This window comes from Motacilla alba, chromosome 2 (assembly GCF_015832195.1).
Source record: "Motacilla alba alba isolate MOTALB_02 chromosome 2, Motacilla_alba_V1.0_pri, whole genome shotgun sequence".
In the NCBI taxonomy this organism is placed as follows: domain Eukaryota; kingdom Metazoa; phylum Chordata; class Aves; order Passeriformes; family Motacillidae; genus Motacilla; species Motacilla alba.
In genome coordinates this window covers 44,555,038-44,568,467 of record NC_052017.1, presented here as the reverse complement: position 1 = coordinate 44,568,467, position 13,430 = coordinate 44,555,038, and the positions used below count along the sequence as shown (strand labels likewise).

At 39.6% G+C, this 13,430-nt stretch overlaps 1 protein-coding gene across 3 annotated transcripts in view; it reads right to left on the bottom strand.

Moving 5' to 3' along the window:
• ULK4 (unc-51 like kinase 4) overlaps window positions 1-12,584 on the bottom strand; it is a 213,858-nt gene extending 201,274 nt beyond the window's left edge. The window contains exons 1-9 of one of the 3 annotated variants that reach the window (XM_038126839.1): window positions 12,247-12,584; window positions 10,192-10,388; window positions 7,837-7,936; window positions 6,055-6,194; window positions 4,665-4,824; window positions 3,243-3,344; window positions 2,345-2,425; window positions 1,669-1,744; window positions 929-1,024 (exon numbers count right to left, since the gene is read on the bottom strand). In XM_038126839.1, coding sequence (XP_037982767.1) covers window positions 929-1,024; window positions 1,669-1,744; window positions 2,345-2,425; window positions 3,243-3,344; window positions 4,665-4,824; window positions 6,055-6,194; window positions 7,837-7,936; window positions 10,192-10,329 — 893 coding nt within the window. In that variant the 5' untranslated portion in view covers window positions 10,330-10,388; window positions 12,247-12,584. Of the gene's footprint in view, window positions 1-928; window positions 1,025-1,668; window positions 1,745-2,344; window positions 2,426-3,242; window positions 3,345-4,664; window positions 4,825-6,054; window positions 6,195-7,836; window positions 7,937-10,191; window positions 10,389-12,246 lie in introns of those variants that run through there. The other 2 variants (XM_038126840.1, XM_038126838.1) reach the window with 2 other exon arrangements.
• Window positions 12,585-13,430: the final 846 nt, after the last annotated feature.

The window sequence follows — 13,430 nt, the reverse complement described above, 5'->3', positions numbered from 1 at the left end:
AATTTTTTTTGCAGGTGAAAGTAGTAATAAAATTAGAAGACAGCTGTATCTCAAACTACAAGAAACATTAATAACAAAAATATTGCAGCACTGGTACCAGAAATAGGTATTAAACAACATGAGAGAAAATTTTGAAGCAGATATAACAAAAAACACTTAGCATTCTAAAACTATCTTGACATTAGATCCCCAGATTGGAACCTGAAGTATCTTTCAAACATTTGTAACAATGTAACATAAAAAACAATGCTAAATATCCTAATTCAAAATTAGAAACACAAAAACCAGTAAGGTAACAGGAGTCTAGAAGAAAAAACTAACCTTTTATTTACATAAAAACCATTTGCACAACAGATTTTGGCATTTCTGCATATGTAGCAGTGTAGAGTATTAAATATTTAGAAAAAAAATCTCTACTATTAGATTAATGCATCATGTCATAAGCAAAGAATATGGGTCAGCTGCATTTGCAAGATTATAAGGCTGAACCACAGCTCTAAGATGCACTGATAGGCTTTGTGAGGCTCTAAGCCTAATGCATAAAAACAAACAAAAAACTTACTAAAGATAAAACAGATCCATATTTATAAGATTCTACAAAAGCGTTAAAAAATTTTAAGTCAGATTCATACAACAATATTATATAATATATAAATAAAAATGAGAGCATTTAGCTTAGAAGTGAATTTCAACACATTCTACAGCCAGCAGGAAGGACTCAGTTGAAAGTGAATGGACAGTGCAATACACTAATAGGATAATACAATTCCTAAACGCCAAAAACCACCTACAGAATGGTGCAAAACTCCATTCATTATTTAATGAAAATTGTTGGAAAAATTCAAAAGTTATAAAATATACAGACAATAAAATGTTTTTTATCTTTGCTTATATTTACTAAAAGAAATCTTCCTTGAACTTTCAGTACCTCAAGCTTGGGCCCTGTCTGTCTGTAGAACCACCACCACAATGGCTAAGGGATCCTTTCCAGAATGGATGCTGCAATAGGTCTGTCCAATTCAGCCTTTAGAAAAGCAAGAAACAAACTGTAAAAACAGTGGCTAAGTACAGCTCCACAGAGACACACCAGAGTAGGTTTTGAACACAGTGACACTACAGAACAGTTAATCCTGTTGTTTGCTTTTATTTGGACAACAAGCAGGTTTTCTTACAGGACAAACTTTTGCCCTAAATCAGAATGGAAAATTCACACAATAGAAGTATGAGAATGAAGGAAACTGCAGAGTTTCCCATATGTAAATTATCTGACATACCCGACAACTTATAGCCCTAAATTGTTTAACAATAGAACTGTATCAGGTGTAAGTTAAAGCCTAATGTAATACAAGTGCCCATTGTTCTGGAAAAGCAAAGCCATCCAATTCCAAACTGCCTATTATTCTGTGACAAAGTTATCTATTTAACACTAGCTTTTTTTGTTTGTTTGTTTTGTATTAAAACAAAACAAAAAAAAAAAAAAGCACTTAATGAAAACATTAATTCCATATGTCTTCACCTAACAAAAAGCACAGTTTGCTCTTTTATATGACGGATGATTTTTTTTTTTGCAGTCATAGTCATCTACAAAATACTATACATACAGTACCATAATAATTATTTTCTCCAGAGGTGACAATATAAACAGTTGTCATGGATTAGACAGTTTACCTTTTCTGAGGATCCTTTTGAAGTAACCCATCAAGCAAACTTACGAACTCAGCAGATGGTTTGTGAAAAGCAGAACCTGTAAATAGAAGCACTTTAGATCAGTAATGGATAGCAAAAACAATCATCAACTAATGTAAACCACACTATTCTACAGATCATGCTAAAAAACTTTCTTGATAGTAATCTCTGAAAACAAATCTCAATGTATAAAGAATCTTTAATATACACTCTTTGCATGTCAAAGAATCTCCAAAAAAACCCCCAAAACAAACAAACTACTAATGCTCAGACATCAAATGAATAAATTTTTTTAAAATTTGTAACTTTAAAAAAAAAATCACCCACCAATTATCAGATAGCCATCAGGAAGAAATTAAGAAATTGAAAAAGAGCCACTAATGTATAAGGATCTCTGTGAATAACACTGATGCCCAGAATGACCAAGATCAAAAATACCACCCCAGTAGGTAGATTTAGTGTTAACAATTAAAAGTAAATTATATATGTCACTGTCAAAAGGGAAACAAGCATTGATCATTAACAGGGAATTATCACAGGAAGGCATTGCTAACATTCACTTTGATTCCTGCAACCAGCCTCAGAAGAAAAAGGGCAAACCAAAGCTTTAACTTGGTAAGTATTACTGTGACTTGATCCATTAAAGAATAACAGAAACCTGGTCCTGGTCGCAATGGATCTTCAGATAAAATCTTTTCAATTAATTCAGAACGGCTTTCTGACAGGAATGGTGGTTTTCCTACAAACAGAAGCATATTTCACAGATTAGGCAAACTTAAAAATGGTTGTAGGGTACAATGATTTATCATGAGCTCATTCTCCTGAGAAAGCATCCAAAGAAATAAACAACCTCAGTCTGAGTATGATTTATCAAATTTTCTTGTCAATTTAAATTCCAAATCTTCGATTAAATTTTTTCATCATGAACAGCAAAAGAAACCACAGACAGAAGAGGCACCAAAGATGACTTGATGGAAGTAACCATGATAGCCCTGTGTGAATCAGACACAAAACAGGAAAAGACAGAAATCTTCATATCTGTGTTATTGTATTGATCCAACAGATCAGTGTTTTGCTTAAGGTTTAAGAAGGCTGCAGTGTAATTCTCTTCTGTGATGAAGCTTCCTTCTAGCTGAAGCAATGGGTACTTTATATGCAGGGAACCAAATTACTCTAGTTTTACAATAGTGAGGCAGTTATCTCTTTCAAAAGTTAAAATCATGCACACAGAGTTTAATACCAAGGAGATAAAAAACACTATACTGTCAAAATTTGAGGGCTGCACACAATTTTAAATAATAGTACTTAAACCCTACATGTTGGTTAGTAATGTTGTCAGCAGGACCACTTAACAGTATTGTTTCACCTGATTATTGGCTAAAGACACTTTTTTTTGTCTTTTAAGCACAGTTAGTATGCTCTTCAAGAAATCTTCAAAACCTGTCTCAAGTATTTCTATGTCCTAACTTCCCTAGAAAGATCATAAGAATTTACTCTGGGACCATAAACTATGTTTCCATTATCACAGATATTAAATAGATATATAAACTTACAACCTGAGAACATTTCATAGAGTAAACATCCCAGGGACCACAGATCACTGGCTTTGCAGAAGTTGTCTCCCTTTATTGCTTCAGGAGCTGTGTATAGCGGGAAGCCTAGAAAATACAGAATGTATAATTAATGCACTTGGAGTCTTCATTCAGCATTCATCTTTTTCAACACTTCAAATTTTGTCTCCAAACTTCACCGAGCTACAGATTATCTTCACCCAACATAAAGGAAAACTGAAATAGCAAATGTAAGCAGTTTCCAAGGAACTTCTCTGCTATACTTTCACTGGATTATGTAGGATTATATATACTACTTTCTTGTTTATTTCACTTCAATTACCAAACTGATTTGTGCTGCACTTTTCAAACACAGTGACTAATGCAAAGAATGTTTTGATTTGCTTTAAGAATTTTTTTTAACAGCTTTAAAAGCCAAGCAATTTCACCAGAATGGTAAATCATTCTCATGTGAGTAACAGGAATAATTACATTGCATTAGATTTGGAATTTCTTTTTTTTAAAGCAATCCCAAGAAACAAACCTTCACAAACTTAGTAAACTCTGTTACAAAAAACAAGGTAGCTAGCTAATGAAGTCACTGATCTAAACAGTTATGGTTCTTATATCACTAAAAAACTATTAAAACATCACATATCAAATTATAGCAGCTTAGTCACAAATCTCTTTTGTTTGATACAGGAATAAAATATACAATTCCTATTTCTACAGTAATTCCCATCAGCTCTCAAAAATCTCCAAAGAAATTACATGATCTCAGTAAAAGTGCCAACTCCATAGTCCCTTAAAAAGTTTATTTGGGGTTCTTTTCTTCTTGGGTTTTATTTTTTTAAGTGACTAAAGGTCATTACCATACATATCAAAACAGTTCCAAAGAGATACAGGAAAGAGATTGGATTTGTATTTCTTCCTGAATAAAGACCTGATCTTGGACTTACTATTTCCAGTGTGGACTTTCAGAAGGAGACAGCAAGGAGAGCTCTCTTTGTTCTCATAAAATATTATGAAGAATTCTGTTGTTTCTAATAAAAGTAACTGATATATGGGACATCATTATCTTAGAAATAGAGGCCTATGAGATGTTCCAAGATAATGACTAATAAAAGATTCAGAAGATTAAAAACAAGTTTCTGAATTCTTATTTAATGAGAAAAAAAAACATAGTATTTGCAGTCTATTGCATTTGTATGGATTTGCCTATTGAAACTGAAGCACAGTAACTTTCTCAGACTTGCACCTGCAGCACAAACTTTTTTAAAGTCCATAAATAATTCCATAGCTCAATTTTTTTCTGAAACAAAAGAGGATTAATTCTAAATAATTTCTCTTTATCATAGTCATTGATATTCCAACTGTCATTCTGTCTCCTTGGTGTTAAGTTAATTCTGGCTAGCAGAAATCTCATACCTTGAACTATATTTTTAAAGTATCTTTGCGGAGGGCTTTCATTAATATCTTCACCTTCTTCAGCTCCAGCTAAAGCAAAAACTTTTTCCAAGTCTTCACCATCTGCTCTAGCCCAGCAAAAACTACTGAATTTCAAAGTGCCAGACCCCTCCAGTAGAATCTATTAGAACAAACAAAATCCAATATGCTAGTATCATATACTAAAACTGAAATCTTCAACATGAAATAATTTATTATAAAAATAATCACAATCTCAAACCATTTAAGCACATAGAGAGGATCACTATAACCAAAAACACTGAAGTTTTTCTTTTAAGTCAATGCCAATACTGTCTTTTTTCTTATAACCAAAAGTACCCCAATAGAACTCTTAAGAGGTTCAATACACACTTTTGTTTACTCATTATTAAATCTAAATAAACAATGATGTTACTAGAGAAAAGATACTTAGAGTAAAACTGCATAGGAAAATATAAGTCTAGTAAATACAAACAGGGCTTCGTTTGAGAAAAAAAAAAGGCATAGCAGAAACTTCCACAGATTTTGTCCGATGATGATGAGAGTTTTCTATGGCCAGTCACTGCCTATTCTGCCTATTCTTGCAACTAAAAACTTCATAATCCCAGAAACCTTGTTTAGAGAAATAGCCCATTCAGGCAGAAGCAGGGGGCAGGGCACCAAAGAACAGCATTCTTCTTTGGAAGACTTCTCAATCATCTACAGTATGCATTTTTAGTGCTTTTACATCCTCAAATGACAGGAACTGAGTAGAATTGTGGAAGATTTTACCAAAAATTCAGAGAATGGCAACTTATCATTTATAGATCAAGGTAAAAAAAAAATTACTATTAAGCAAAAAAAAATTATTATAGTCAATTCTATTCTGGTGACTACGTGAATTAAAAACAAACACAGACTTTAGCAAACCTCTACATAAAATACACACATACACAAAATGAGAAACTACTCAAGACTTGTATTTTTATACAGGAATAAGATGATAATTTCCATGGTATGTGCAAACAATATAGAAAGATCTTAACAAAGACACTTTAGTTAACTTTGTCATTAGCATTTTCCATGACTGCAAAATATTCTGCAGCATGATAGAATAATAACAAATTTATGTCTCCAAGGATAGAGACCTAAAATCTTCCATTAAATGAAACCAGTACACCAAATCAAAAGGATTGTATCACATTGTATCAAATATATACCAAGTAAAGAAATCAATTATATCATAAAATATTCAAGGTACACACTTGTCTCTGATTGTCTTCACACATATTATAAAACTCGCAACTGAGGTAAGCTACTTCCAAATGGTAAAATACAAATAATAAAATAAATGCTGATGGCATGAAAAGTAACATCCAGTGTCCTTCCTCACCTTTCCAGGCTTCAATTCACAATAGATAATCCCATGCTTATGAATATGGTATAAACCAGCAACCAGCTCAACACCAAATTCTCTCACCACATCTTCTGGTAGACGTTCATCCTGAGCAATGACAGATTCTAGAGAACCACCTGAAATACACATAGTCAGCAAGTGCATATAAAGAAGACATCACACAAGTAATGACCAAATACATAAACTTCAAAAAGATGTCAATCAAAAACCAGTATCAGTAGATATTAAAAATATTTCTTGATATCTAATAGTTACAAAATCTAAGATGTAGAAAAAAATTATTTTCAATACTGTCACAAAATCTTAATTTTATCTGAAATAAAACTGACTGCATGACTTCAAAACTACTTCCATATTATTTTACAAAGAAAATAGAAGGGAAAAAAGAAATCCAGAAACTGTGTCACTTCACAGCATAATAGTACTCCATGCTTTTATTAAAATTCCTTAACCAGATTCCTGCTGCACAAGTTAAAAAGAATAAATTACCAACAGCAGGCTCTCAACTTCTAGGAACAATTGCTAAAACTAAGGGCAGGCCATTTTCCAGTTAAATTGTTTCCATAATATGGTCAATACACAAAGAAAAAAAAACAGTGAAACCAGCAACACAAAAATATTTTGCATCTGAAAACAGAACTTATCTTTGAGACAAGTGAGAGAATCTCCCATATTTCAAAAGTGTTTTTCAAGTCTCAACAAAATTAAGAATAAATCTACATCTTATTCTACGTAAGTTAGCTCCAGGACATCACCTTGCAGCAAACTATAAAACTGCAAGAGAAAACACCTGATAATTGTTCAACAATAAAAGGCTGCCTGTGTAAAAACTTAAATAGGTACCCCAAAGTCAGACTAAGCAAGTAGACCAAAGCCGCCATATGAGCCATTAAAATCACTTTTAATCACTGAAAGAATGATCTGAATTTTTTTCTCAGAACTTGTAAGTTCTCTTCTTCAGTAATTTTTCAAACAGAATCTGGATAAATACAAGGGCTGGGTGTAACATGGACTTTTACTATTGAACAAACTCCAAAATCTTAACATGCATCACATGCACAATGGCTCTCTTTTCTTTCCTTCCCATATGGAGAAAAGCATGCTGTCAGAAGTTTAAAACATGCAGCCATCACAATTAAAGAAAGCTTTACAAGATTCCTTTAATAGATTGATAAGAACTTACCAAAATTAAGTGAACAACCTAATGCAGTTCTGGGTTCTCAGAGTTTCTAAATTATAATTTTAACATGGAAATCAAAATACTTATACTGAATAGGAAAAAAATTTAAATCATTCTCTTTAGGTGCTGAATTGCCCTTTGAATAAAAATTAATTTGAATAATATTAAATCATTGGAACTGATTTGCTCCTTGATGTCTTTTGAAAGAGAATGTAAAAGCTGCCAGTCCTTAGAAAATTTCTAAAGTAATTTTTACTGAGCTACCTTCTGACTATTCACAATGTGCTTTTATGTCCCCTGATCGGCCTCCTCTCTTCAGCTCTTAAAAATCAGCATTATGTAACTCAACTAACTTTTCAAAGAGGCATACAGTGAAGCAGAGGAGAAGCATCATTTCAATTGATTTCTAAAAATTTTTGTTTCCAAGAGCAAAACCATTTTTATACATAAATAGGATTCTCAGTTAATAATCAGATAAGTACACTTTTTCAAAGATCTAAGCATTTGTTGTAGAGAAGCTGCAAGAAATCTCTTATAAATACTCATTCCATAAATGTTTACCTTTGAGCTTATCTTACCTGTGCATAATTCCACAACAAGCCAGAGATGGTTGCTTGTTTCATACCATTCATAAAACGTCATTATATTCTTATGTGTGAGTCCCTGAGTCAGACGAACCTAGAGTGACATTTTTAACATATTTAAGTGGGAGAAAGATATAAATGTATTTATATGGACTTGAGGCATGGGAACCAGAAACAATACAATCTACTCTAGATTAGCGACTTGTTCTCTTGCCTTTTCTAGTGCACTAACATTATTCTTCAAATATTTTAGTGTTGCATGTATGTTGAGAAAATATAACTGTCCTCACAAACCCTGCCTAACTCACCTGTTTTTAAAATACAGGAAAAAAAACTAGTAAGTTCCCAACTAAAAATTATAAATATTATTTAGCCTTCCTGCACCACTAAATAATAAACTGGAAATCAGAATTTGGAGTCAAACTTGCACTCCTACTTTTTTTTTTTTTTCAATAAGAATACAAATGGGAGGTAATACAGCAAGAAGAAGTGAAAAGAAGCTTTTCCATCATCCTTAATTTTATCAGACAGAGAAAACCATTCAACAGACCCTGAAAATCTGTATTTCTATAACACCTACATGGCCTTATCTCTACAGAAGCCTGTTTCTTGCTAGAGTGGTATGTAAGGCATCCCCAAGAGATTTGGTAGGCCAATACACTCCTAAGAACAAAAAAGTTCCCAAGAAATGATCTTTGAAACAATGAGAGGGAATATGAAACTGTATCCATTTTGTATGGCAAGGTTTCAGTATCCAGGTGGGGAGGTCTACAGGACTGGCTTCTGTGAGAAGCTGCTGGAAGCTCACTCTGTGTCTGACAGAGCCAATCTCAGCCAGCTCCAAAACAGACCCACTGCCAGCCAATGCCAACCCATCAGTGATGGTGGCAGCACTTCCAGGATAACATTTAAAAGGGGGGAAAAACACTCTTGTGTAACAGCAGCAGGGGAGAGGAGTGAGAATGTGTGACAGAAACAACCCTGCAGACACCAAGGTCAGTGCAGAACAAGGGGCAGAAGGTGCTCCAGAAGCTGGAGCAGAGATCCCCTACAGCCCCTGGTGAAGGCCAGTGAGGCAAAGCTGTCCCTCTGCAGCCCATGGAGGTCCATGGCAGAGCACAGATCCACCTGCAGCCTGTGGTGGACCCCACTCTAGAGCAGGAGGAAACCTGAGGGAAGCTGCGACTGTCTCAGAAGTCTATGCTGGAGCAGGCTCCTGGTAGGACCTGCAGACCCATGGAGAGAGGAGCCCATGTCGGTTGCTGGCAGAATGTGTATCCCTGTGGGAACTCACACTGGAACAGCCTGTTCCTGAGGGACTGCACCCCATGGAAAGGACCTACGTTGGAGCAGTGCATGAAGAAATGCAGCCTGTGGGAAGGACCGACACTGAAGAAGGTTGTGGAAGACTGTCTCCCATGGGAGGGACCCCATGCTGGAGCAGGGGAAGAGCATGAAGAGAGAGGAGCAACAGAGACACCATCTGATGAACTGACCCCACTCCCCATCTCCCTGCATCTCTGGCAAGGGAGGATAGAGAGAAATTTGCGAGTAAAGCTGAGCCCAAGAAGAAGGAGGGGTGAGAGAAAGGTGTTTTAAGACTTGGTTTTATTTACCATTATCCTACTCTGGCAATAAATTCAATTACTTTCCCTAAATCAAGTCTGTTTTGCCTGTGAAGGCAAGTGGTGAGTGATCTCTCCCTACTCTTATCTTGACCTATTAGTTGTATTTTCTGACTTCTGTCCAGGTGAAGAAGGGAGTGATAGAGAGGATTTGGCGGGAACCTGGCATCTAGCCAAAGTTAACCCACTACAGAAACAAAATGTACCTACTGGAAAAATAAAATATTTGAACTGTATAACTGTATCAGTTTTCTTTCCAGATAGTATCATATTTAAAGCTTTGCCAAGGTTTTACAAACAAGAATTGATTTAGCTTAAATTATATTCTTTCATCAAAAATAATTTCTTCTTGCTAAGCAAGAAATTGATTGTTTACTGGAAGTTACTCTTACCACTGGACTTGCACAACTAATAACAAAATAAAGCAAACCATCACATGTAACTATTTTTACAAGTTCACTAACACATCACAGAAACAGTAAGACTGTAAACATGTGTTTATGCATGTGATCTAAAAACCAATAAAATCACACGAAGAAATATATACATTAAAAGAAGATTGTATTTAAAGAATAAGAACTTTTAAAGTCTTGAGAAGCTGGTCTAAACGTGACAAACTCCATCTAAAGAAGCACATGGCACTTTTCTATAACTTGTGCAACCAGAATTTTGTGGGCTGTATTTTTTTCCTAGATTTAGCAGGAAAAGAAACCCCATTACTTACCCAGTTTGCTACTCCAGCTCTCTTGCATTTATCACTGCAAACAATGGCAACAAAATTAATTGTCCCCTTTCTCCTTCCTTTATAAACAACTGTTGTATTTCCTCTTCCAATCTCCTCATACAAAACAAAGTTCTCCATGCTTTAGGATGCTTCAGAGGCAACAGACTGGAAACATGGCATTAGTCTCATAAACAAACCTAAAGAAAGGAGGAGAAAGAGGAAGCCTTCAAATTTAATGGCCATTCACGTATAGTAGTCACCCTCCCCATTACCATGAATAAGGATTCCGTATGTCCAGAAAGATTGAATATAATTGCTTTGCAGAAGACCTCCTCTCAGGAAATGTGATCAAAATTTTGAAAAGGTGAATTTTACACTTCCAAAAATCTTATTCAAAAGATAATAGACTGGCTAGTAGGTACAAATTCAAAATGGTATTATCTGTAAAAATGCAAGAGGCTACAGGGAAAAGAGAATAGTCTCTGATTCTCAAGAGTAATGGCTATGTCTTTATTCCAGCACATAAACCAACAGAGCATAGAATCATAAAATCATAGAATGGCTTGGGTTGGAACGGACCTTAAAGATCATTTTGTTTCAATGCCCCTGCTGTGGCAGAAACACATGCCACTAGAACACTATACTCAATGCCCCATTCAACCAGGCCTTGAACATTGCCAGGGATGGGACACCCACAGCCGCTCTGACACACAAAACAGAATTTCAACAGATGGATTTTGAGATAAAGTAAAAAGAGATCAATTAAACTGATACAAAAGGTGAAAAGATGAGGTAAGAAGGCCATCATGGAAGCCTCCCAAGCCACCACCTGTAACGTAGCAGGTGTGAGCCCCCACAGAAGCACCCAAAGCAGCAGCCTCCAGGCACCGAGGGAACCGATTTGCTCTGGGTTGGATACAGGACCAGCACACCAAGGAGACGCGGTTCCCTCTCGTTACGAGGGAATGGCCAAACCACTCCGAGCGGTGCACGACCCGCGATCTCCTGCGCTCCCACCTCCGTGGGGGGCGGTCAGGCCTGAGGCGCTGCGCGGCGGCCCCGGAGACACAGCCGCCTCCCGACCCACTAGCAGCACAGGGGAGGGGGCCGTGGGGTCTCGGCAGCGCTCCAGCGGGGGGTTCCAGCCCCGCCCCGGGTCCGCTCCCGCGCCTCGGACCGAGGGACGGCGGCGAAGGGAACGAGAGGGCGGTGAGGGATGGGGGGGGGGCGGTGAGGGATGGGGGGGGGGCGGTGAGGGGCCGCTGGGCGCGCGCGCTCCGCCGGCTAACGGCCGCGAACGTGCGCGGGAAAGGGGGAAAGGTACGAGACACGTACCTGTGTGCGGGAATGGAGCCGGGGGAAAGGTACGAGACACGTACCTGTGTGCGGGAATGGAGCCGGGGGAAAGGTACGAGACACGTACCTGTGTGCGGGAATGGAGCCGGGGGAAATGTACGAGACACGTACCTGTGTGCGGGAATGGAGCCGGGGGAAAGGTACGAGACACGTACCTGTGTGCGGGAATGGAGCCGGGGGAAAGGTACGAGACACGTACCTGTGTGCGGGAATGGAGCCGGGGGAAAGGTACGAGACACGTACCTGTGTGCGGGAATGGAGCCGGGGGAAAGGTACGAGACACGTACCTGTGTGCGGGGATGGAGCTGGGGGAAAGGGGGAAAGGTACGAGAGCCGTACCTGTGTGCGGGGATGGAGCCGGGGGGAAAGGGGAAAGGTACGAGAGCCGTACCTGTGTGCGGGAATGGAGCCGGGGAGAAAGGGAGAAAGGTACGAGAGCCGTACCTGTGTGCGGGGATGCACGCTGGCGGGAAAGGGGGAAAATTACGGGAGCCGTACCTGTGTGCGGGGATGGAGCCGGGGGAAAGGTACGAGAGCCGTACCTGTGTGCGGGGATGGAGCCGGCGGGAAAGGGGGAAAGGTACAAGAGCCGTACCTGTGTGCGGGGATGGAGCCGGTGGGAAAGGATGGGAACGAGAGCCGAAGCTGTGTGTATGGGATGCACGCGGCGGTAAAGCAGGAAAGGAACGACAGCCGTACCTGCGCGGGTGATGGACCCGGCGGGAAAGGATGGGAACGACAGTCGCACCTGTGCCGGGGATGGACTCAGCGAGAAAGGATGGGAACGGCAGCCGTAGTGCTGGATCACCGCCACGCCGCCGCCATCAACCGAAACGACGGAGCCCCGCCTCCGGGACGGAGTTTCCCATGCCCCGGTGGCAGTGTCCGGACGGGATACTGGTCCCTGCGTGCCACAAAATACAGACAAGCGAGAAAGGCACCGGCTCAGCAGGCAGGGTGACTCCGGGAACCCCGGAGCGTTTTGCTGTCCTTTATCCCAGCCGGAACGCACCGCCAGATCCCACCGGGCTTTGTCCCCGCACCCCCCGCACGCTACTCGCATGGTCGCCACCCCACGCCCGTATCTCGGAGACGGCGCCGGACGCCGGAAGCAGAGTGGAGCCCCATTGGGCTCAGGAGCGCCTACGTCAGGGCGGGACCACCGGGTAGCGAGCGGGGAGGGTGGCAGGGCAGTTCCCGGGTGATGGTGTGGGGCGCACCGGGGGCTGCCGTGTCCATCGGGAAAGGTCGGGTGCCGCCGGCAGCCGGTGTTGGTGGGGCTGCTCTGCGCAACCTTCACAGTCAGCACGGCAGATAGCGTCCTCAGCCCTGCCATGGCCTTCTGCAGGAGCCTAATTGAGAGACTCTTTTCTTGTGACAAAGTTTAGTCCTTGAAACAAGCGTTTTCTATGTTTAACAACAGCGTGGAGTTGTCACTTGTTTTTTTCATTCTCTGGGAATCTGGGGGTGTTTGTTTTTTGGTTTTTTTTTTTTTTTTCCATTTTTTCCTTTTCTGGTTTTGTTTTTGTAAGACCCTTGAAAAATCCCTTTTCTTTTGGGCAACATCTGGAACTGTGGTTACAGGACAAAGGCCTTCAAACTGAAAGAAAGTAGATTTGGATTCGATATTAGGCAAAAAAATCTTTGCTGTGAGGGTGGTGAGGCACTGTCACAGGTTGCCCAAAGAAGCTGTGAATCCCTGGAATTGTTCAAGGCCAGGTTGGATGGCGCTTTGAGCAACCTGGTTTAGTGAAAGGTTGGGCACAGAGGCGGGTTGGAACTACATGGTCTTTGAAGTCCCTTCCAACTCAAACCATTCTGATTCTAACAAAACATTTAAAAGCATTTGCTCTAGAGCAAGCTGTAAAGAATTCATGTGGTTT